This window comes from Talpa occidentalis, unplaced genomic scaffold, assembly GCF_014898055.3.
Source record: "Talpa occidentalis isolate TD23 unplaced genomic scaffold, MPIMG_talOcc4v2.1, whole genome shotgun sequence".
NCBI lineage: Eukaryota > Metazoa > Chordata > Mammalia > Eulipotyphla > Talpidae > Talpa > Talpa occidentalis.
This window is the reverse complement of record NW_026555331.1, coordinates 55651825-55676132: the sequence shown is the minus strand read 5'-3', so window position 1 is coordinate 55676132 and position 24308 is coordinate 55651825. Positions and strand designations below refer to the sequence as shown.

General features: G+C 41.8%; 1 protein-coding gene across 1 annotated transcript; it reads left to right on the top strand.

Annotated features, from left to right (window-relative positions):
• Positions 1-1918: 1918 nt before the first annotated feature.
• VXN (vexin) lies at positions 1919-24067 on the top strand. Its single transcript, XM_037506631.1, has 6 exons — positions 1919-1988; positions 6407-6462; positions 13906-14056; positions 18673-18734; positions 21669-21760; positions 23313-24067. The coding sequence occupies exons 1-6, from the start codon at positions 1919-1921 to the stop codon at positions 23494-23496; spliced, it is 615 nt and encodes a 204-aa protein (XP_037362528.1). The 3' UTR covers positions 23497-24067.
• Positions 24068-24308: the final 241 nt, after the last annotated feature.

Genomic DNA, 24308 nt, shown 5'->3' with positions numbered 1-24308 from the left:
AGCTGTGGAGGTTATAAAATTTATAGACACAAGTCTATCTAAATGACCAAAACCTAAATAAACTTAAGCAAAAAGGGAAATTTATTAAATAGAAACTGAGGTATCTCACTGACTCTAAGACAGGAAGAGACAAGGGAGGAAATAAAAGACTATCAATATACGGCAATATTTTCTCCCTCCCTTATCTCTGCCCCTTTTTTTGCCTTTTCTCAATCTCCCACAACCCACCCCTCTCTCTCCCAACATTCATCTCATCTGCAATCCCCTATCCTTCCCACTGGCCCTCATCTGAGTGTGCACATAGCAACAAAACCATCAAATGGGGGCCACATTGAAAATACTTGCTCCCCTTCCCCAGCTAAAGCCCTTTATGCTGGATTTGCATTCAGCCTCAGGCCCTTCCAGTTCTTCCACTCAACTTTATCTGCATTAGCACTGAGTCCCACCCTGGATCCTGAGAGTTTACGCCACCCCTCTAGTCCCAGACCAAGGCCCAGTTTCCATTTCCAAGGGGCAACAGTTTGAGTTAGGAGTCCCCTCTGGTCCAGTGAAATGTACCCAAGAGGCCAAATTCAGAGATTAAACATGGCCTCCCAAGGCTATCTTCTGTGGCTGGGTGTACTTCTCAGAGACATAGGTGTAATATTGACAACTAACTGATAAATAAATGCCCCCAATTTTTCTGCTATAGAAACCCAAGTCCAAGTGTAAAATATTATGCTCAGTTTCCCCAGGTTCAAAGTGGGAGTTGGGAGCAGAGGCTTTGAAAGTGAAAAATAAAATTAAATTAGTGACTAAGTGTATTGCCGTTGGAATCAAGCGAGGGATTAAATCTTACTTCTGCTATGAACTAGGTATTTTAATCCTGAGCAAGTTAATCTCTTCACGCCTCAGTTTCTTCACACAAAAGATGGCCAAAAAAAAAAAAAAATAGCTAGTTTCATTGGGTAGTTGTAGACATTAGATTAGACTAGATATTAAACTTCCCAACTCTTAGCAAGCATTTACTAAATGGCAACTATATTATTATTATTACATCATCATCATTATAAATATGAAGAAGAAAATCTTGAATGATGCAAGGAAAGACAATGACTGACAAAATTCACATGTTTCAGTCATGTTATTTGTGTTTGTATAGACATATAGATTATATTATATAGATATTATAGAAAGAATATGTGGGACAAAATACAGAATCCCAAAATATTAGGATGTTTAGGATTAAAAAAAAATACACCTTTCTCTAATAGGCATTTTGAGTGTCTCCCTACTACCTGGTACCACGTCCCTGCCAGCACCTGAAGATTCTACCAGGAGACTAAGCATGAAGCTCCGTAGAAATGTCAGCCTTGTCATTACAGGCGTGAGGCAAACACGCTCCGGGAGAAACAGTCCTTTTGTTTAAAATAGAAACTTTGACGGAAGCCAAATTAACACATGACAAACTACTGAATATCTAGTTCTTCAGAAAAAAAAAAGCCCCTTCAATTTTGAAATGTAGAGGGGAATAGCTGGTACCAAAATTCACATTTCCTTTTTGGTGAAATTCTCCAGCCAAGCTTGGCGAGTAGGCGATTTCACTTCATCATCACTTCACAAAAGACTTCCAAATTCACTGCGGCAGACACAGCGAAATAAAAATGTTAAATACATCCTGACTGGGAGGGGACTGTAGCCTCCACGCTCAATCAAAGGTTTGCAATAATAGGATTCATAAAAAAAAAAAAAAAAAGACAGATGGGATTAGAAAATGTTGCAGTGAAGACTCTGGAATGAGATGAGATCACAGCACCAGCCTGTCTTTTGTGGACCTGCACAATGATCCCTGAGGCAGACTGGATTAGGAAACCTCGCGGCTAGGGGTTCAGAGAGAGGCCTCCGGTTCCCAGGCACTTTTGGAGGAAAAAAGGTTGAAATGATGCATCAGATTTACAGCTGCAGTGATGAAAATATAGAAGTTTTCACTACGGTGATTCCTTCCAAGGGTGAGTAAAATTGACCTTGACTGTTTTCTTAATGAGAGAGACACCTTATGCAGCGGGGAGAGGACCATCACGTGCCATTTTACTCTGGACTCCCTTTAGGTCTCTGAGTTCCGAGGGGTTCTCTGTTTTGATATTTGTTGTTGTTTCTGAAAAGGAGGCACATGAATAAACATCAATCACTGAGAAACAATCCATTAAGGAAGAAAGGAGGTTAGTTAAATACTCCCTGTTTGGCGTAATTTAATTTAATATGTCAAATGAGAGTGACAGCAAGTCATTGTTTTAGGAAGCAGAGATGAAAGCGAAATTCCCAGGGCAGCTAGATAGATTCTTTCATCTTCTCCAGCAAGCAAGTGGGTTCTGAAAGGAGGACCAGCTGGCTCAAAAGTATGATTTCTAACTGTGCCATGACATGTGAAGGGACATATGCCCAGCAGTGGCCTAAAGTCCATTGAAGTGGTCAAATAATGCCCAAACCTGGGGTTAGTCTTTACACAGGCCCACGGGCCACACTCCCAAATTTAGCCTGGAACTAATGCTATCCAAAAGTGTGAGTTTGTGAGTCCTTGTGCCCCCAGGTGAAGGGTATCAAGTCCCCAAGGGTTTCTTGTGAGAGCTCAGTTGACCCCAGGTGTCAGCTTCCTGGATAGTTCCCTCTTCCCCTCCAAAGCTCAGCCTCCTCTCCTGCTGCTCTGTCCTCTCCCTGCAGCCCCTGTCTTGTTGGGAGAGCCCAGAATTCAGGCTTAGCCCCTGTCTCATTGTCAGACTTGAATGAAGTGGGCTGTATGTTTGCTGGTGTTGTGACTCCCTGTTCAAACAATTCCTTTCTTCTTGCTGTGTCAGCCACTGACAGGGCCATTGCTCAGGGGGAAGGGAGAGACTCAGTCTCGCCACAAAGAGGTAGCCAGTGAAACATAAATTAAGCTTTAGGCATCTATTGCCAAATAGAAAGATAAAAAAGCAAGGAATCTTCCCACATGTAGGAAGTGAAATTCTCTCTGGAGACTCTGAACCATACCTGGCAAGTCAAAGCTGATCCTCTGACCCAGCAGTTCTACTTCTAGATAAATACTCTCACATGGGATGGTCAGTGACCTTGATTCTACTAGGGTAAAACTGAAAATACTCTACATGTTCACAAAGAAGGAAAGGGATAAAATGTGGTGTTATCCTATGGAATACTCCACAGCAGACAACAGGAATGAACTAGATCTGTGTGTATGGATGCAGGTCACAAAAGCATAATATTAAGTGAAAAACAAGGCAGACTGAAAGAATGGGTATGTAGAATAGCATTTATTAAATCTAGAAATTCAGAACAATATTATACATTATGTATGAATCATATCTAAAGAAAAGTATGAAAACATAGGCCAACGATCTTACAGATAATATTAGTGATCTTAGTACCCTGAGGAAAGAGGGAGGGAAGCAGGATCTGGGGAGCATAGAAAAGGAACTGAAACTTTGCCTGTAATGTTTTACTTCTTTTTCACGAGAAGAAAACAAATTGGAAGCAAGTATGAAAATTTAAAAGATGCTTATTTTCTGTATTTTTCCACTTAAAATTGTTTTAAAGGGAGAAAAAAAGTCAATGCCAAATGAATTTTTAAAACAAAACTTAGTGTGCATTTCAGAAGCAATGAAACACTTCATCTGAATCAAACCATTCAAAATAGGGCTGTTGACTATTTGTTTAGCATAGCATACTGCCACTTCTCTGCTGTGTGACCTGTGGCAGGCTACTTAACCTCTCTGAGCCTAAGTCTTTACTTCTATAAAAGGTAGAACGAGAACTTACATCCTACAGTTAATATATAAAGTATCTAGAACAGCACCTCGTGAAGTAAACACCATTAAATACATCATTTACAAAATGAGCTTTATTTTTATTCCATATTTAAAACAATAAATAAACAATAAATATGTTAAAGATGACTAGTTAATTCTATATTCCTTTCTTGCTATTTTTATTCCTGGCCACCTCCCAATATTAAACCAAGTATTCATCAATATTCGTAGAAATTTCACTGCTCACAAGTTATCTCAGAAAAGGAATAGTTGTAGTTTTACATTAGACCGTAAGTGGATGAAGTCCACCTCTTTCTACTTGTTTTTGCCTCATCTTGCCTTCTCCAAAGCCATCAAGCTGAAGATGAAGACTGTCACTGAGAGAAAACAATGTTATCACTTCTCGACTCGGAGAATTAGTAACTCATGGTTAGTCCTCTCTCAAATGCTAGTTTAACCATGTTTATTCAGCATGCCATGGCCGCAAGATTTTCCGTACAAAGTTCCGTGGAGGGTTAGTGGCTAAGAGTGTAGGACTTGGGGCCTCCCTGGTGGCACAAGGGGTTAAGCGTCAGCACTGTGAAGCTGTCTCCAACTATTGCAGCACAAGTTCAATCCCCAGCCAGGGAGGTGACCCACATGGTGCAGAGGACCTCTCTTGTCTCACCTGCTGCTCCTCTGAGCAGTGTATTTCAGTCACTCTGCCTGTTCTGCTCCCCACTCTGTTTCTGGTGAATTCTCTCACCCCCTGTACCTCTGGCCTGTACCCCAGTTCTTGTATGCATAAGTAAATCTTTAAAAAAGAAAAAGAGAGCATAGGACTGTTTCACTGTCAGCAGTGTGGCCCTTTACCCCTCGGTATGCCCATCTAGAAAGTGGAGTTAATGAAGAGTACCTACTTACTAGAGCTTCTGTGAGGAGTGAAAGGTAAAGAAAGGCAAAGAAAACAAACTATTACCTAGTAAAACTCCATGAAAGCTATTATTACATTTATTATTGTTGTATTATATCCTTCTTTCCAACACACAAACACAGACATGTATTGGGTTCAACCTAATATCTACATTTTTTTTTAATCCAAGTCATCTTAATATCTCACCAAAACATGGCAACAGCAAATGTTATGGTATTTCTTATGTATTTTAAAGGCACACGCTATAAATAGATCATCTGTAACTGAGGACAAGTGTGTATTTTTACTCTCTAGAGAGAAAAAGAGCACTTTAAGGGAAAGATTTCATAGACACAATTCACAGAAAATATGAAGATAAAAGCTGTGGTTTTACCAAGAAGTTGTACCAGAAGTTATTTCCTGAGGCACATCAGCTTGGGTTTGATTCTAGGCTGGGCAGTACCACAACATTCAAAATAATTCCCTTGGGGATAGGTAACTATGAGGAGAGGTTGGCCAGGACAAGCAGAGGAGGAAATGGAGAAAACTCCAGAAAGAGAATCTTAACAAAATATTACAGTCTCCAGAATGTTACAGTCTCTATTCCTTCCACCTGCTCTCATGTTGCAGAGAAAAAAATGACATTGTAAAAACACCATGAGTTCCTGAGAACTTACACTTTGCCAGGCACTTGGCCAAGGGTTTCTAAAGGTTAGTTCATTTAATCCTTGCCACAGCCCTGTGAAGTAGATGCCATTCTTGCCCTTGCCTTACAGATGAGGAAAGCAAGACTTAGACAGGGTGAGTAATTTGCTTGAGTCACATAACTGGCAAGTGGCCACATTAGGATTCACATCCAAGTCAAAGGAAGCCCTGGCTATTAGCTATGCCCCTGGTTTCATGACTGCAGGTGATCTCTGGAACGTCACCACATGCTCATCTAATGTCCTATCTGATAAGAAGTCATTTTCATCCTAGACAAGGCAGTGACCTTGTGAGATTTCAGTTCCAAATAAATCATACAGAAACAATTTAGAAAGAGATGACTGGTGTCTCCATTTTCAACAAAATACACACCTTTTCCCAACCAAGTTACATTCTTACAGTTGATATTCTAAGCATTTTTTAACTGTGGTAAAATACACATGATATAAATCTTACTACTTAACCAGGTTTAAGTGCACAGTCTGTGGCATTAAGTACATTCACATTGTTGCACAGCCATTACTACTATCCAGTTCTGAACTTTTTCATCATCCCTAACAGAAACTCTATCCAACAATAGCTTCCCACCCACTCCTCCCCTTGGTCCTGGTAACCTCCGTTCTACTTCCTCTGTCTTTCCCTGGGCTACTCTAGGTATCTCATAAAAGTGGACTCAGAATATTTGTCCTTTCCTATCTGACTTATTTCACTTAACTTATTGTGTTTAAAGTTTATCCACATTGTAACATGAGTCAGAATTTCATTCCTTTCTAAGGCTGGAAAATATTAGGTATGTGGCACATTTTTTTTTGTCCACTTACCACCTTTGAGTTCTTTCCACATTTTGGCTCTTACAAATAATGCTGCTATGAACTTTGGTGCACTTGACCATGTAACACCTAAAATTGCCATTGCACCCCACCTCTTCGTTCTTTCCCCCTTGTCTATATTCCTGCCCCATTCTGGGATTGTTATTGTAGCTACATCAGCCTCACAGGCCTTCTCTAAAACCATTTCTCTCTCTTTGCAGTGTCCAGTCCAGGCAGAAGAAGAGTCAAAAGTTCTCAACACATCTTGACCAAGAATGTAAGGCACTTCAGTTTTGATCCTTTTGATAATAGTCAGTTAAAAAAGCAAAGTCTAGTTTCTTCACTCTCTCTCCCTGCTCTCCATAACCAGGAAGTTTTCTATATCTTATGTCATTATTGTTAAATTCTCTGTCCTCCAGTTGACCAAAATAATTAACCAATGTCAACAAACACCAAACAGCTCTGAATTGGACCTCCTCTTCTACATTTCCCCCTGAACACAGAGGTTAAATCTTATACTATCTATCTATATCTATACCTACCATCACTTTTTTTTTTGTTATGCAAGCATAGTCAATGATGTGTTTATAGCATCGCTGACCTAGGTGTTCTCCTATTTTTGGCCTTTACAATGTTACATTTTTTCCCACTATTTTAAATCGCAGTGCAATGAATTCATTTGTACAAAATATTATTCTTTTCTTTTGGGTTAATTTCTTGATGCATAGACCTCAAAGTAAAATTAACAGTTAAAAAATAAGAACAATTCCATCCATCCATCCATTTATCCATTCTTTTATCCACCCATTCATCAAATATTTGCCTTCTTACTATTATGAGAGATTCTGTGCGAGATGTGGAATTTTTTTTTAATTATTTCTGCTTACTTTTTTTTTACATATTACTAGGAATTCTGAACAGTTGCTGAAATAATGTTTTTCCATTTATGTCTAATATCACCAACATTAACTTTTACTTTTTGCAATATCTTTTGCTATTTTAATAAGCATATGCATTACCTTTAAATTAATTTGCATGTCTTGAGAGCTTAATGATGCTGTGAAGTTTTCATTTTATATACAGATTTCGCGTTATAAAAGTTGTTAATGCATCTTTGTATTTTAATTTCAAAGATTTATTTTAAACTGCTTATTGTTTCTTCTTGGTAATATTGGAGTTTCTATTTCTCTGGCAATTTTCATAGAACACAGTTTTGACTTATAAGCATCTCAATTTTTAAAATCCTATTCTCCATTTTCAAAAAAAAAATCTTTTTAAGTGTCCTGGTAATTAGATGGAAACTTGTCATTGCTGTTTTTTTCCCCCAAAGATTGATTTTTTTTTAATTTATGCATCCACGAATTGGGGTATAGGCCAGAGGTGTGGGGGAGGGGGAAAGGATTCACCAGAGACAGACCCAGGAGCAGAACAGCAGATTTTTTTTTTTTTTAATTTTAGTTTTTAACAGTTGCCCTTTTTTTCCCAAAGATTTATTTATTTATTTATACAAGCACAGGGTACAGTCAGAAGCACGGGAGGGTGAGAGAATTCACCAGAGCCAGAGCGGGAACAGAACAGGCAGACCAACGAAATACACTGCTAAGGGGAGCAGCAGACGTGGCAGGAGAGTTCTGCGCCCCATGTGGGACCCTCACTGGTGGCCTGGGAACGAACTGGCACTGCAGAGGCTGGGGGCAGCTTCGCAGCCTAGTGCTCAACCACTGCACTACCAGGGGAGGCCCAGAACAGGCAGATTGACTGAAATACACTGCTGAGGGGAGCAGCTAATGAGCGAGGTCTGCTGGGCCGTGTGGGTCAGCTCCCTGTCCAGGAATCGAACTTGTGCTGCAGTGGCTGCTGATAGCTTCATTGTGCTGAGACTTAACCCCTTGTGCCACCAGAGAGGCCCTGTCATTGCTGTTTTTATATACATTTATTACTTTTTAAATTCCCAGAATTCTATGTGCCCATTATAAAATCTCAAACATGACAAAGATATAAAATATAGCATCAGAAAATCCTGAAATGCTGTCTCCTGAGACAAACTGTCTGAGCTTAATTAAGTCCCAGTTTATATCTACCTATGTGACCTTGGACCTAACCATTCTGTGACTCAACTGCCCTAGCATTAAAATGAGGATAATAAGAGCACATATATCATGAACCACTGGAAGAAATGAATGATTTAACATATACATAGTGCTTAGTCCACAGCCTAACACATGCTATGCATTCAATAACATTGGCATTTTTCAGTGAAAATTTTCCATATACTAAAAAAATTATACTTTATGTTTGATAACATGCTTTGTTACAATTTGCTTTTTTTACTAAACAGTAAATCTTGAACATCTTTACATACATCTACTCCACTCTTTATAATGGCTATATAATACACCATTGTATAAATGTACTATAATTTATTTACCCAAACCAAATTTGAAGCTCTCTAAATTCATAATTTAACCATATCACCAATAAATATAACACGTCAACTATGTCTCTGTCAAAAGAAAGAAGACATTTAGTCAAATGACGTGACCATTAAAACTTCTATAGCCATTGCCAAATTGCTAGTGCCTCTTAACAAAAGGGATGTGGGGTGGGGGGGTGGGGGAAGTTACTAGCAATTTGGCAGTGGCTATAGAGATTTTTAATGTTCCTATCATCTGACTAAATGTCTTCTTTCTTTTTTTAATTGAGATATAATTGACATGTTACATATCAACGTTGTTAATGATTGACAATCTAATAGGTGAAAGCATTGTTTTAATTTACATTTCTTTACTTACTAATATGACTCTTCATCTTTTCATAGACTTACTGATCATGTTGAAAGCCATTCCTCAAATGGCTGTGAGGAATATTTTATACAAGGAGAAAAGAGTTTCTGATGGATGGAACATTGTTGTAATGGAAGAAATTATCTTCCTTGTGATCCTTGAAAACTTAAATCCACAGTCTTGAAGAAAAATACTCTTGGGGAGTATTTGGGGAGTGGGTAGAAACAGAAAGGAAAGGGAAGGGGTTATCTGTAAGTGATGGAGAATTTAAGAAAAGTTTCACAATAGAACTTTAGGTCAAGAGCTTGAGTTTGGCATTATTCTGAATTTGAAGGAGCACAAATTATTCACAACTCAGGAATTTGAGAAATAAGAATATTTAGTCCTCTACCAAGTTCTTGCCTTGAATATTTAACCTCATGCCTCTCTGAATCACTCATTATCCCAACACTGGCTTTATAAGGATAAACTGATGGCCAGGAAAGCTTTTAAAATGAAAACAAAATCATTATAATTTCTAGGGGATGTTGAATATAAACAAAAGAGACAGTTCTCAGTGGTGACAGTGAAGTCACTGGCATTAGATACACAAAGCTGACAAAACCTGGGGCACAGTCTCCCTGAGTCACACCCTCAGGATCCCAGGAGCAGAAATTTTTGATGAAGATTGCCATCTTCATAGTTTATGACTTTTCTTCCCAAAAATACTTTCACTCAGAAGAAAAAGATATGACTTTAGTATATGAATACATATAAAAATTGCTTTTAATAACAAAAATATGAAGCTAGGGTTTTATCATCAAAGGTGAGACAGTTTAGAAATCCCCTCTAGCCTTTGATTTCTCTGAATAGCTGATTTCCCTTAACAGCCTAGCGCATCCTTTGCTTATAAATCTCAGCCCCAGCTGCACAGAATATTCAAATTAGAAGAGACCATCATTTTGCAGATGGAAAAATAAGTCCCAAAGAGGAAATACTGTCTCGGATCTTCTTTCCTCATGCAACTAGCTCTCCACTTCCCTTTGAGTTCTCTTTTGTCTTCTCTAACTTGGTTGTCTGAAAGCAATTGTGGTTGATTTTCTTGCCCAAGAAAATTGCCCCTATTTTTCAGTACTCGAATGGACCAACGTTTATGACTTCCTTTGGCTGAAGTTCTTCTTAGTATCTATTCTTACCTATTGGGCTACCATGTCTCTGTCAGTTTTCTTCCATTCCAAATTTTCTTTCCTCTCTGCACAGCTTTGTTGTCAGAGATTCCCCTCTCTGTAGCATCCTATGAAAAAAAAAAATTTCTACTGAACCCAGGGCACAGCCACACACTGTTCCATCTCTAGCTGTCTGTTCCCTAGTGTGGGTCTAATGTACAGCCCAGGAGCCTTGGCATGAGCAGCCTCATCATTGTGGGAAATAAGAACCAAACACCAGGCTACCTACGAAAGGAAAATTTCCCAGTCAGGCCCTCTCCTTTTTCCTTTCCCTCTATAAGGATCTTTCTGGGGTCTGGAGAAGATACCCTGAAGACGCACTAGTCATGACTTGGGAAGTAGCCAGCCTCATTTCCTCTCCTCCTCTCCCTACATCCAGATGTTGGGCTGAGCAGTTAATGCCTCGCCACCCATTCCTTCCTCTCTCTTCTCCCACACCCAGATGCAGAGAAAGAATTACAACAGTGGTGTTTCTTGTCCCTGAAAGGAAACATTTGCTTCCCTTCCAGAAGAGGAAATGCTGGCTCTTCCCCGGGGACTTCTCCAGCTTCACATCCACCTTACTTTCTCTTTCATCAAAGTGGGTCTAAAAACACACCATTCCCCACACCTCCTTTCTTGAAAGGATCCTGAAAACATCAAAATGAAATAAGAAATATCTGTGAAAGACCATTATCTAAAACCCTTTCGGTGTCAGGTAAAGAAGCTCAGATTTTTCCTGCTCAAGCTAGAGATTTACATTCATAGGCCTAAGGGTAGGGCCCTTAGGCCAGGCAGTATGTCAGTCTAAGAATGAACTACCTTTAATCCAGGAAATTCCAGTCCTCTGCATAATATCCTGGCAGAGCATAGTGTTAAGAGGAAGGAAGGAAAAGGGGAGAGACTCCCAGCCTGCCCTGAAGGCTTGCTGAAAACCTAACAGAAATAGCACCTTCTGTAGCACCCAGAAGAGAAAGGGAACTGATCATAAATGTTCCTGAATGATCATCAGCTTTCTTCCAAGGCACAGAATGAATAAGTCTGGGTATGGGTCCAAAAATCGGTCTGAGAAGAGTTAATTTTTTAACCCAGATAAGGCCAAATTTGAGATATTAATTTTCTAAACTAAGAATGACAGCTTCTCTTATTTTCCTCTTTGGGAGACACGAACTGCTTGTTGATGCTATAGATAAATATGAAGCATGAAGAAAGAGAGCAGGCTGTGCTGCTAAAATCTTCACTAATGTAGACATTTACTACAGCCCGATATAGCCAAGATAAGCAGGACTTACCCCTGTCCAGATAATCCAAAGTATCAGAACTGGGGTTTGAGTTCAGGTCTGCTTGATCCCAAACGAAGTCATTCTTCGTTGACAACCTGATAAAGGGAACAAAACAATTATTGTTTAATTGGCATTTATTTAATTTTGGATGCTATTCGGCATCTTTTCCTGTTTCTTGGTCATATGTACTTCTACTGTCAGTTGCTAGCTCATGTTGTCCCCATTGCTCTATTTCTTTTTTATTGAGGTATAACTGATATATAACCTTATATTAGTTTCATGTGTACAACTTAAAAGGTTTGAAGTTCATCTAGATTATGAAATAATCACCACGATATTTCTAGTTAACATTCATACCCAGACATGTTTATTAAATTTTTTTCCCAGTGACTGAGGGCGGCTTCTATTGGTTTTTCCTCTTTCTTGATTTGTACGGGTTCTATGTACATACAGATAATTTCCCATTATATGTAATAAGCATTGTATTGGACTATATTCAATTCCAGGTTTTCATGAATTAACTCTTACAAGTATTTTTTATTTAAATTTTATTTTTATATTCCCCATACAATTACAACCCCCTTATTTTGACCCCAAGCCCTCCTTTCCCCGCCCCCACCCCTCATAGAGTGTCTCAGGTTCATAGTTGTTTGTTGATTTTGATATTTTCTTTCTTATAGTTATTCTTTTTCCTGGTCCCTTATATAGGTTTTCTAGATTCCTGCTATGAGTGAGACCATCCAATATTTTTCTTTTTCTTTCTGGCTTATTTCACTGAGCATGATCCCTTCCAGCACCACCCATGTTGCTGCAAATTGCATGTGTTTATCTTTTTTGAATGCTGAGTGATATTCCATGGTGTATATGTACCACATCTTCTTGATCCAGTCATCTATTTTTGGGCATTTGGGCTGTTTCCAAAGCTCAGCTATTGTAAACAGTGCTGCTATAAACATAGGGGTGCAGATGCTCTTTGGAATTGATGTTTCTGTGTCCTTTGGGTAAATACCTAGGAGTGGAATTGCTGGATCATATGGAAGCTCTATGTTTAGCAGGTCAAGACATCTCCACACAGCTCTCCATAGTGGTTGGACCAGTTCTTACAAGTATTTTTGATCTACTTGTTACTCACTTTGGTATGAGAAGTGTGGTGAGGGATCCATTTCTCCCAGTGGCCTGACATTTATTCCGACAATATTTATTAAAGGGCCCATTTTTCTACACTGAATTGAAATATCACCCTATTATGATGGTTTTGAAAATTCAGTCTTACCTGCTTCAGCGTCCTCCAAAAGTAACACATGGTTATTTGCGTACTAGTGAGAAGGATCCATCAAAGGCTGGACTGTAAGGGCTGAGATGGATTCACCTCACTCACAAACACATTCCCAGAGCCCAGGATCTGGCAGAGATGGCGCCTCACAAGGTATCTGCTGAAGAAAAGAGCAAGCCAGTATGTGAATGCAGACCTCAAAGAAGCCTCAGTGTAATATTGGAGCGTCTAACCTCCAGCTTCAAAGGAGTGAAGAAATTCAGCTTGAATTACCCCCATATCCTGAACATGTATAAAACAAGCAGGCCAGGGGCCAAAAACTGCAAAGATTCCCTTCCTCACTCCTTGTACTAAGATAAAATACAGCATTATCCAGTTTTTACATTTAAATGGTTTCAATAATTTGAGTACTTTATTATAATTGTTAAGGCCCATTTTGGTGGACCATAACAAAAAGCATATTTTCTCTTAATAGGCTACACTAAATAACTATTCAACAAGGTGCCATTACCAAAAATGCCTTGGCATGTAGCACTCTGTTCTGGCTTACAGGGATTTCCACCTTTTGAATCACATATAGTGGCCATTCCTCTTTCAGCTCCACCCTGACCCATGCACTCTGCTGCAAGGTGGAAGAAAAGGATCATTTGGGAACTGAGACTGCTCTGTTTTGCTACCAGTTTCCTTCTTTTCAAAATTAAAGAACCCAGAAACTGTAGGTCTTCCTAAAGCCTCCTCTGAGCAAAAGCCTCCTCTGCTAAAGCCTCCTCTGAACAAACAAGGGAGTCCACTTTGATACAAAGACTGTGAGATCCAGATTTCCAGAACACGCCTCTTTTCAAATAGCCTGCTCTGTATGAAGCCACATCAACCCCTGGGGCTGATGACTTCCCTGGATTTGGGGTCTTATGGCCCAGGTTTCTAACTCTAAGAAGGAACTGCTGATGAGAAATCCCCAATAGCTTGATTTTCCTACTTCATGGCATCACTTGACATTTTGAACAGCCAACTATTTCTGGCCAGTGTCCTACCCCCAAGTTTTCTCACTGCTTCTGACATTCACTGGAATAAGGCAGGCTCAAAAATTCCCTGGTTGTACAGATCTATCAGAAATGCTGCAGTCCTGGTCCTCAGCCTGGGCCTGGGTCCTGAGACCAAGGAAGGGAACCAGCTAAGTGGCATTTTTCCCCCCTTCAGGTGGTGATCGAGTCAGACCTCTACGCCCCCAGGCCCTTGGAGCTGCTGCCTAACCGTAGGGACCGCAGCGACTTAGAGGCCCGCAGGTCCAGCAGGTTCCAGACCACAAGGCAGCCAGGACCACACCAGGCGAAAGTCCCCACCAGGTCTGGTAAGTGCATCCATACAGCTGGAGGCCAGGAACCTCCCGGGGGCTGGGGCAGGAAGTGAGGGGATGATGATCCACTTTGAGAAGCCAGGTAGGGTGTATGTCCTGGCTTGTGTGTTCTCTGCTGTGTCCTCGCTGGCGTCCCTGTCACGGTGGCATTGGGACGATGTGGTTCCTACTCTAAGCACCTGCTCTCGACCCCAGCTACAGCAGCAGCACATAACACTTTCTACCTATAAAACACTCCCTTCTGGGTGTGCGATGAGCAAAGATGTTATCATCTACCGTCTTGCTCACAGGAAGCCCTACTGGATTCAGAAGGAGATGAAACCACTCTGTTCTGGGGAAGAGAAAAGCAGCAACGACATGACTCCGGGTGCAAAAGAAGCTTGAATTTTTTTTTATTTTATTTTACAGGCAGAATGTACGTTGTGTGGTTATACAGACACTTCATATACTGCCATCTTAAATTCTCACCGTTTTAAATTTGAATGACAGTCTATTTCAACAATCTATAAAAAGAACTTAGGACACATCTGTTTTGAAAATTACAAACTCGATCATCTTACCTTGAACACTATTTTTAAAAGTGACTTCTACCCCGAGTTACAAAAATCTGGGTCTCGCCCACTGAAGTTTGGGATATTTTGCTTTAATTGCTGGCTTAGATAACTCCTGTTATGCCCCCAGCCTAACGTTGTGTATTTTAACTCCAAAGATACACAATAGAAAGCTAGAATGTTCTTTTTTTTTTTTAAAGATTTATTTATTTATGCATACAAGAACTGGGATACAGGCCAGAGGTACAGGAGGTGAGAGGATTCACCAGAGACAGAGTGAGGAACAGAACAGGCAGACTGACTGAAATACACTGCTGAGGGGAGCAGCAGGCGCGGCAGGAGAGGTCTGCTGCACCATGTGGATAGCTCCCTGGTGGGCCGGGGATCAAACTCATGCTGCAGTGGTTTCAGGGGTTGCATCTTAAACCCTTCCACCACCAGGGAAGCCCTAGGATGTCCTTAAAGTTTTTGGATGTTCACAATTTTGCATGTTACAAGAACTGATAATAAGGCTCCTTTAAATATGTCACTTCATCCATCCATCTTCTCCTTTCTTCATGGACACTGGTTGCTAAGGTTTCTTTGATCACTAGCAACTTATCCTAGTCTTATGTGCCTACATATAAGAACACAAAAATCAAGATCTATTCTCTAGCTGAGTGATTATATATACACATATGTCAGTCGAATGAAAACATTAGGAAAACCACAATCTGCCTTGCAAATTAAAAGGAGATATAATGTTCTCTGTTTCTATATTTGGGTGGGTGGGTGGGTGCATGTGTATGTAGAAAGAGAAAAAGAGTATTTATCTTAACTACATAATCTTTTTTTTAAGACTTATTTATTAATGCATACAAGAGCTAGGGTGTAGGTCAGAGGTGCAGGGGCAGTGAGAGGGTTCGCGAGAGATAGAGTGGGGAACAGAACAGGCAGGTTAAATAAAATACACTGCTGAGTAGCAGGCCAGACAGGAGAAGTCTGCTGCACCATGTGGGTCAGCTCCCTGGTTGGGAATCGAACTTATGCTGCAGTGGCAGTTGATAGCTTGATAGTGCTGAGACTGAGCCCCTTGAGTCATCAGAGAATCTCCTTACCTACATAATCTTAAAGTGAATTTAGAGTCATGTACCTCAAATTTTAATGTGCAAAAGAATCACATAGGAACCTTGTTTGTATGCAGATTCTGATGAGTTTATACGCAGATTCTAAATAAGACTGGTTAGAGTCCCAGATTTTGTTTCCAAGACACTTCCAGATGTTGTCCCAGAACAACATATTGATTAGTAAGGATTTAGAGATGATATAATGGGTGGTTCTCAATGTAGGGTCTCTGAAGCAGCAGAATCACAACAGAAATTGCTGGGAAAGGCAAATTTGGGATCCCACCCCAGAACTATTGAATCAGAGACTTTGAGGTGGAGCCCAGCAGTCTATGGCTTAACAAACCTCCCAGGTGATGCCAATGTATGCTAAAGGTAGAGAACTGCTGATCCGCAATCACCCCCTGCCAAGTTACAGAAGAGGAAACTGCAACCATAGAAACTAAGATTGCAGTGCTCGTTCACAACAGAACTGAAAATTAAATCTCAGATCTCCTAATTTCCTCTCTAATGCCTTTTTCTCCCAGAGAAGAACATCTTCCCAACGCTCTGGTTTTAGGGGCTACTTTCTTCCCTTTCTAAGTAGCTTGTGGAAGATTAGACTGAGTTAGTTTATCAGTAAATTATGAAGTAGAGAGAATCTTCCCAACACGTGACAGTCAGTTCCTCATGCAGGGGATGTGCTAGTCAGTCAGGTTTTAAAAAAAAAAAGAAAGAAAGAAAAAAAAAAGAAGAAGATTGAGCTGGGCATGGATTCAATTCCATCAGTTCCCCCAATCTGACAGGCTTCAGAGGCAGTAGGAGAGAGGGAGGGATTCTGAGTCAAAGCCAGACCCACTGCTCTTTCTCCACGGGGAAGGCTTGGCACTGATCTTGGGCCTTCCATTCCTCAAGTCAGAAGGATGTGAGTCTCCAGGGATGTGAGATCTGGGAGCTGGTTTCTTTTCTGAGCTCTAAGGGAAAGTTCCTGACGCTGTAGCCTTCTCATGTGGGAAGAAAAATGCTCTGAGGACTCTTGGAAATTGCAAGGACTCTCAAGGTAGAGGCCCCGCTGAGAAACTCTTCACTGTGAGCCCTTGAGCAGCAATCCTTGACGCCTGAAAGGACAACTACCTCTGGGCCTGGGAGAATTGAGTCCCTGCAAGATCTCTCTACCTTGATGTCCTCATCATCAATTTGATCAAACAGAACTTGTCTTCCACCTTCAAATCTCTTCCCTTCACATCAAGAGTCACTAATCCATCTTTTCAGCAAGCTGCCAGGATGTTTCTAATACATCCTTACTTGCCACTTGTCCTTACCTGCCACTTCACACACTAAATACTGTCAATTCCTAGATATGCCTCTTCTCTCCCTGTTGGTACCAGCTCACACTACCTGGCCTGGGACTTCCTTCAACTCTGGAGTGCAGCAGCCAACCTTGGCCCTCAGCCGCCAGCCATCTCCCACAAAGAGTCCTTTTGAAGCAGAAATCTGCCATTTCAGTCTCTGCTTTAATACTATGTCCTCTCCACTCTCAGCCACTTCAGATCATGCTCAAAGCCCTCCAAAACCCATTCTCTGCTCACTTCTCCAGGGTTATCTCCCAGGACCCTCTTGTCCCCGCCAATGCATTCCAGAGACACCCTGAGCTATAACTATCCCATGATATTCTATTTTCTCAAACCTTTGCTGACACTGTTTAGTCTCTCCACCTGGCAAACTCCTCCCATACTGGGTTAGGGAGGGTCCCTAAGTAAAGTTTTCCCAGTCCTGCAAGACCACGAAATAGGTCAATTTGACATTTGTTAGGATGTCCATACCTGGCTTTATCATAATTGTTTTCTTATCTCTAGAGTTTTAGTTTCCACATCTAGAAAGAGGGCACTACTTTGATGTCTACCTGTTAGGGTTGTGGTGAGGATTAAACAAGACAATGTTTATTCATTTTAAGTGCTCTTAGCAGGTACTCCCAATGCAAGCTATTATTACATATGCTAGAACACTGTACATCATAACTTTATCTTGATAAGTTTTAAATTTTTCATTTAACTGGTATCAAGATGTTGTCTTCCTTGGCCATGGAGGGAAGGGAGTTATTTCTATATACCAGAGTATGATAAAATAGGGCTCATCCTGGAACATCTGTCCCAAGAGAGGACTATATTAAAAGTCAACTTTCCCCCACATATTACTGGCTCCCTCAGCTCAACACCTGGATTCTCAGAAGCTATAGGCTTCAGGATAGAAATGTCTCAGAAGCAATTCAGGCATCAGGAATACTGGCTTTCCCTGCTATTCAAAAGTGACATGTTCTTATTTGGTATGATTTGGGAGATTATCTTTGGGGTCTGGAACTCTGTCACCATTAATTTACATAGAAAAAATTTTGAGCATTCCCACACCCAAAACATAACCAAATAGGAATACTGTACATTTGGGTGTGTATTTAGGGTGGGGGGAACCTGTAATGGCATTATCAATAGGATTCTCGTGTAGCCAATGTCTCAGGAACTCTGGTAACCTCCATCCTTCCAGTTGTGAGGCTATGCTTCTCACTCCAGACAGGACTTCTCTGCTCATTTTCACAGAGGGGTAGCCAGGAGCAATAGGTTAAATGATTGAGCCCAGCTATGAAGACTGAATTCTTGATCTTAGAACGCTTAGAAAGGAAGGAGGTCCTGAAGGAACTTTCTCTGAGCACCTTCTGTGCCCAGACAAAGTGCCAAATGCTTCCCCACAAATAATATTATTAGACCTTAGTTCTAGTCCTCCCAGAAGAGTGCTGGGGTGCTGGTGACCCACTAGGCAGTTGCTCCTTTGCCTAACCCTGCTGCCTGATTTTGCTACTTGGTACAAAGGCCTTTAGAAATTCCCTGTATGTGATTGATTAGCTAACAAGATAATTGATGCAAAACTAGGGGGAGGCAGAACACAGAGTACCACTGAGTAATGTCTTATTTTTTCAACTTTGCAGTGGGGATTTCTGAACCCAAATCATCAAATCTGTGTGGGAATCGAGCATATGGAAAATCTTTGGTAAGTAAAATGAGCCTGGTTAACTGTGTCTGTTGGGCTTTAAACTTCTTGCCCTGTCTGTGCCAGGAAGAGAGACTAAGTGTCCTTTGTTCTCAGCTGAGGATTATTAGAAAGCATCCCTGATAGTTCTTTGTTCCTAAAATCTCCCAGCTTGTGGCACACCACTAGCTGCTGCTCTCTTTCTTGCCAGAAACTCAGCTCCTCGGGCGAACTAAAAGAGGTATGACCTAGCAGACACCTCAAGTATTGGGGGGAAAGAAGTGGCTTCTATGGCAGGCCTCTTCCAGGTACAAATGCTTGACTAATTTCCAGGAGGCACCTACAGGGGTAGAGACGTGAGCATTTCAAGCATTGTGACATGAAACACCTGCCATCTCAAGAGGGACATCTCTGGAGGACCTCTGCTACAGGCCAGCTTCTCCAGAAGCAGGCACTGAGCTGTATGTTAGGGATCAGCACCCATGACAGGAGAAGGGTTTGGCCAGAGGGACCCTCTGAATGGCCATGCAGGCCCCAAACCTCCATGAGAGCCCTGGGGCAAGTATGGCCCACTCTCATCATCCAAAGTTGGACCTACATGCCTAAGCCTTAATGATTCCTCCTCACTCTATCAGGACATGTGAGTTGACACTGAAGTTCATGACCTTGGGTCAGGTAACCCTCCACAGTCTCTGCACACCAAAAGAAACTGAGAGTCACTCACTGCCTGCCCCACACTGGTCCTTACCTAAAGGGGGATCAGGTGGCCCATATGCAGGTCTAGCTCAGCATCCCTCTGGGAAAAATGCATCTCTCTCTTCTGTGCAAGAATGCCTCACCCTCTAGGGAAACCCAGTAAGGCTGGATTTGTGGCTGTAGGTGAAGTTGGTTCCACCATCCTGGGCTTTAACTCTCAAAATTCATGGATCACACCACATGAGACCTAAGAAAGACCGGGGAGATTGTCTGGGCCAACCCCTTCCACATCCTTATGGAACAAAATGGGCAGATATATGAGCACTTTGCCTGGCCTAGGCAAGAATTCTAATCCAGGGTTTCCATTTAGGTCATCATGTACTAGGAAAACAGCACAAAGGTCAGGAAGGGGGCATACAGTTGTGTTAGGAGCCCCGGCCCCAACCTAGTACTAAGAAACTGAGGGTGGCTGTGCTGTTGCCACAGAGGGACGGGTGTAAGCCTGTGACATCTTGAACAGCAGAGCCCAGAGGAAGACCAAGGCTAAGGAGACGAGGGTGAATTACTTGCTTCTGTCCACTGGACAGGGTTCAGGGCCCTTGCAGAGAGGGAGCTATAGCTGGGAGCCCAGAGTGAGTTGGGATGCAATAGGGTGATGGTGTGGACATGGGTACAAAGAGAGGAGGGTAATAATAACACAGTGGATGAAGAGGCAGTGTGACTGACAGTTTCCTTGGGACCCAAGACCTTAGGGCTAGGATCCTGTGGTTCATTGAGGCCCTATTATTCCAGGGTGGGAGAGCAATGCAGGACCTGCACAGCTAAATCTGATTCAATACGGAAGTGCTCTAGAGGAAATTAGATTCCAGGCAGTGGGGAAGACGGGTCTTTCCTCCTGAGCTAAGGAGGGCGTAGGTGTACGTCCCTTTCTAACCCCCCTACCCACCCCCCTCACACCCTCCACCACCCCACCACCCCCCATTGGCTTGATGAGGAGGGAGAGCTCCCAAGAGGCCACAAGGTGGCACAGTAACTCTACCCACAACCTTTGACTAACTGGAGAGAACAGGGATGGTTAATCACGGTTCTTGACCTGGAATTTCCCAGCAATTCCAAGAATGTGGTAACCTTAAGCCTTCTATGGGACTTGGGGTAGAGAAACAAAGCAAAGTTTGTGTTCATTGACTGAGCGGACTCTGGACTTAGACTTAGTTAAGCCATCTGTTAATTTTCAATTCAGTGCATGTTTCTTGAGCACTTGCCGCCTCCTTTAGGAGAGCTGAGGAGGGCCACCGGCAGGATTAAGTCCCAGACTGCCACAGTCCTGCGACCTTTTTGGGGACTAGGACACTGAACAAGCATGTGAAACAAGTGGAGAACCATAATTGGATAGAATCAGTGGGATGCCAGAACATATCACTTGAGTGCTCAGTACTGTGAGGACAGAGAAACCAACTTGGGCCACCAACCCGAGGGAAGGCTTCCCGGAGGAAGTGGCATTGAAAGGCAGGCAGAGATGAAGCTCAGCATGAAGTGAAGGAATACCTGAGTAAAGGTGAGAAGTTGGGCATGAGCACTGGGGAAGGTAAGACCTACCCTGCTGGGACTGGAACTGCGGGTACATGTACATGTACAGAAGGCCACGTTGGTAGATAAAGTGGAGTCCTTTTTCTAGGACTTTTAAAGAACAGGCTGCCAACCTAGCCTCAGTCTGCCCTGTAGTCACACATTGTAACTGCTGAATCAGAAACTAGAGCAGGGCCTCCCCTGTGGCGCAGCAGTTGAGCGCTGCTGTGAAGCTGCCCACAGCCTCTGCAGCGCAGGTTCAATCCCCGCCTGCTGGGGAGGGTCCCACATGGCGTGCAGACCTCTCCTGCCATACCCGCTGCTCCCCTCAGCAGTGTATTTCATCAGTCTGCCTGTTCTGTTCCCCGCTCTGGCTCTGGTGAATTCTCTCACCCTCCCGCGCTTCTGACTGTACCCAGTGCTTGCATAAATAAATAAATAAATAAATAAATAAATAAATAAATAAATAAACAAACAAACAAACAAATAAACAAATAAATAAATCTTTAAAGAAAAAGAAGCTAGAGTGGCACCTGCACTGTGTTAACAAGCCCGCAGGGGATTCTGATGCCCACAAAATTGTGAGGACTGTGGCCGTAGGTTTAGCCTTCCCCTTTTCAGATGGCTCCAGTCAGTGCCAGAGCTGGGAACATAACTACAGCCTCACATTCCCTTCCCCTTCTCACAAAACAGATCCCTCCTGTTGCCCGGATCTCAGTGAAAGCTCCTGCCCTCCAGGAGGCGGCAGCCACAGGCTCAGAGAATGGAGCAGTCCTGACAAGAGGGTAAGACCTGTACTTCCCAGCCCTGCCACCCACAGGGCTCCCCACCCACTCCTGCTCTTAGGCAGAAGCGCACTAGATAGCTGGGTTTACAGACCCTCAAGATGCTAAAAAAAAAAAATCCATACTAGTTGTAAATTACCTTTTATTGAGGGCAACAACCTGGGCCTCTGTAGCATCGGGATTATACGGAAGTGGTTTTGATGATTTCCCTTTCATTAATGCTGGTCTTTAGACCTGGAAGGCATCATCCGGTAGGGTTTAGGTTAATTAGATGAATCTAATTACAGACCATATTCAGAATCTCCTGTAGGCACCCTAAGTCAGAAATGCCTTATGAAATAGGGTAAGTGCCCCTACCCAAAGGTAAAGAAGTACATAAAATACAGGGTTTTAAATTTATAACCCCTGTGTTACTATTTACTCTAATGCAGAACCAGCAGCTAAAATAGCAGAGAGTAAATCACCCAGTAACCCCCTCACCTCACTAAGAAGATGGCTAGCAAGACTCTCCAATTCAGTTCACATATGCATTTATGCTTCACCACAGTCCTGTATACTGCAGGGAGCAGAAAAGTGGCTTAGGGATGATGAAGGGTGTGGACTCTTGGCTCAGATCTGCTTGCTAGGCTGGCACTACTAATAATTTGCTATGACTTTAGGCAATTTAGTTAAACCTCCATGTCTTCATTAAAAAAAGAAAGGATGCTAATAGTACCCTTGCTCAGGGGTTATTGTCAGCATTGAATGAAGTAATGTGTGAAGAACTTAGCACAAACTATGCTATCATATTTCAAAAAACACTTAATATCCAGTAGACAGAAAAATATATATTTGGGAACATGTCAAATGTGCATGTATGAGGACCGTAGGCTAAAATATCAGTGGCACACACATTGAAATTTGTGTGGGAACAAGGGAGGGAGAGATTGATGTAAAGTCCTACTAGATGAAAGTCATCTAGAAAGAATTATAAAAAGCAAGTCACTCAATGCACTGGATAAAGGCAAAAAACTTGTTTGAATTGTATTAAATCCTAGTAGCAAATTGTTCTGAGCAGTAATACTTGCTGCTGAGTATGGAAATAAGCCAAGAAAAACTTTACTGTCTTAATGGAGATCAATCTCTTGGATCCATATTGCAAACAATTCTAAAAGACACCTTTCTTTCTAAGTTCAGACAGTCTCATTTCAATCTGTTCCTGGACCCTGGCTATTGGGGGAAAAAAAAAAGACTGAGTCTTTCATCTAATGAGAGCAAGTAAGGATGGAAATGAACATTTAGTGAGGCTTGCAATGTATCAGATTATTTATCTCATTTTCCTCCTTCCCAAAGTTCCATGAGTCACATGAAATTATCCCCATTTTGCACATGAAGAAACTGATGGTGATCAAGTTAAGTTACTTGCCAGAAGTCACACAGTAAGTAGGAAGCAGAATTCTACCACAGGGCTCCTGTCACAGGAGGAAGTAGAGCTCAGGTGACTCTACTCAGGGGCAGAAATTAAGAGTCTGACTCAGTAAAGTGATTGCCCCCTTCACCCCCACCCTTTTAGATCCAGACATCTCAAGAAGATGACTGAAGACTATCCAACACTTCCCCAAGGAGCAGAAGCCTCCCTTCCACTGACAGGAAGTGCCTCCTGCGGTGTCCCTAGCATCCTACGAAAAATGTGGACAAGGCACAAGAAGAAGTCAGAATATGTGGGAGCTACCAACAGCGCGTTTGAGGCTGACTAAAGCTGACCCTCCCCAGGTGCCCTGCATTGACCGAAGTTCCCTACACAGGGAAAAAATCTTCCAGATTGGAACTGAGCCACAACCACCTCGACTAGTAGCGGGTCCAAACACATCACCCTCCCTTACTAGCCAATCACCTTGGTGTAGATCACAGGAGAACAACTTCCCTTGAAGGCAAAAGAAAACTGTTCCTTCTTAGAATCATTAAAGCCATTGATCTGAAAATGGCTTTAGGAGACTATAAAGTTTATATCCACGTCTTTAAGCAGAACCACACCAAAATAAAATTTTCTCCACCCATATTAAAGACTTCCAAGGAAGGAAGTGAGCAATTTCTCTCTTCCTTGTAAATCGTTCTAATATATGTGATTTCTGGTATAAACCTAAGATCGTGAAGTTTGAAGCACTTGTACACACAGTGGTTCTTACTCTTCCAGCTGTCACATTCATTTCATCTTGACAAGGTACGATTTTTAATGACAAAACACTATGTATTTACTTAGTCCTTCTAATACTCGAGAATATTATCAAGATCAGTTTTGATAATCATTTGCATGATCGCATGATTGCATGAATTTGCTAGTCTTTTACATCCAGTTTTTCTTTAAAAGACATAATTAAAATGAAATGTTGGATGCTAATGTTTTCTGAAGTGGCATAGTCTAGTTGAATTAATACCTGGGTGTGTTATGGTTCAAACTTTTGAATGTACACTCATCTTCACAAAATCTCTATAGAAATAGCACAAATATTCCCAGTCTACAGAAGGAGAAGCCAAGGCCTTAAGAGGCTGTGTTGACTAGATGCCATAT

Excerpts from the sequence above, each read along its gene's own strand:
- VXN (XM_037506631.1), top strand. The coding sequence starts at position 1,919 with ATGATGCATCAGATTTACAGCTGCAGTGATGAAAATATAGAAGTTTTC. Across the intron at positions 1,989-6,406 it reads TACGGTGATTCCTTCCAAGG|TGTCCAGTCCAGGCAGAAGA; the intron begins GTGAGTAAAATT and ends CTCTCTTTGCAG. Across the intron at positions 14,057-18,672 it reads GAAAGTCCCCACCAGGTCTG|TGGGGATTTCTGAACCCAAA; the intron begins GTAAGTGCATCC and ends TCAACTTTGCAG.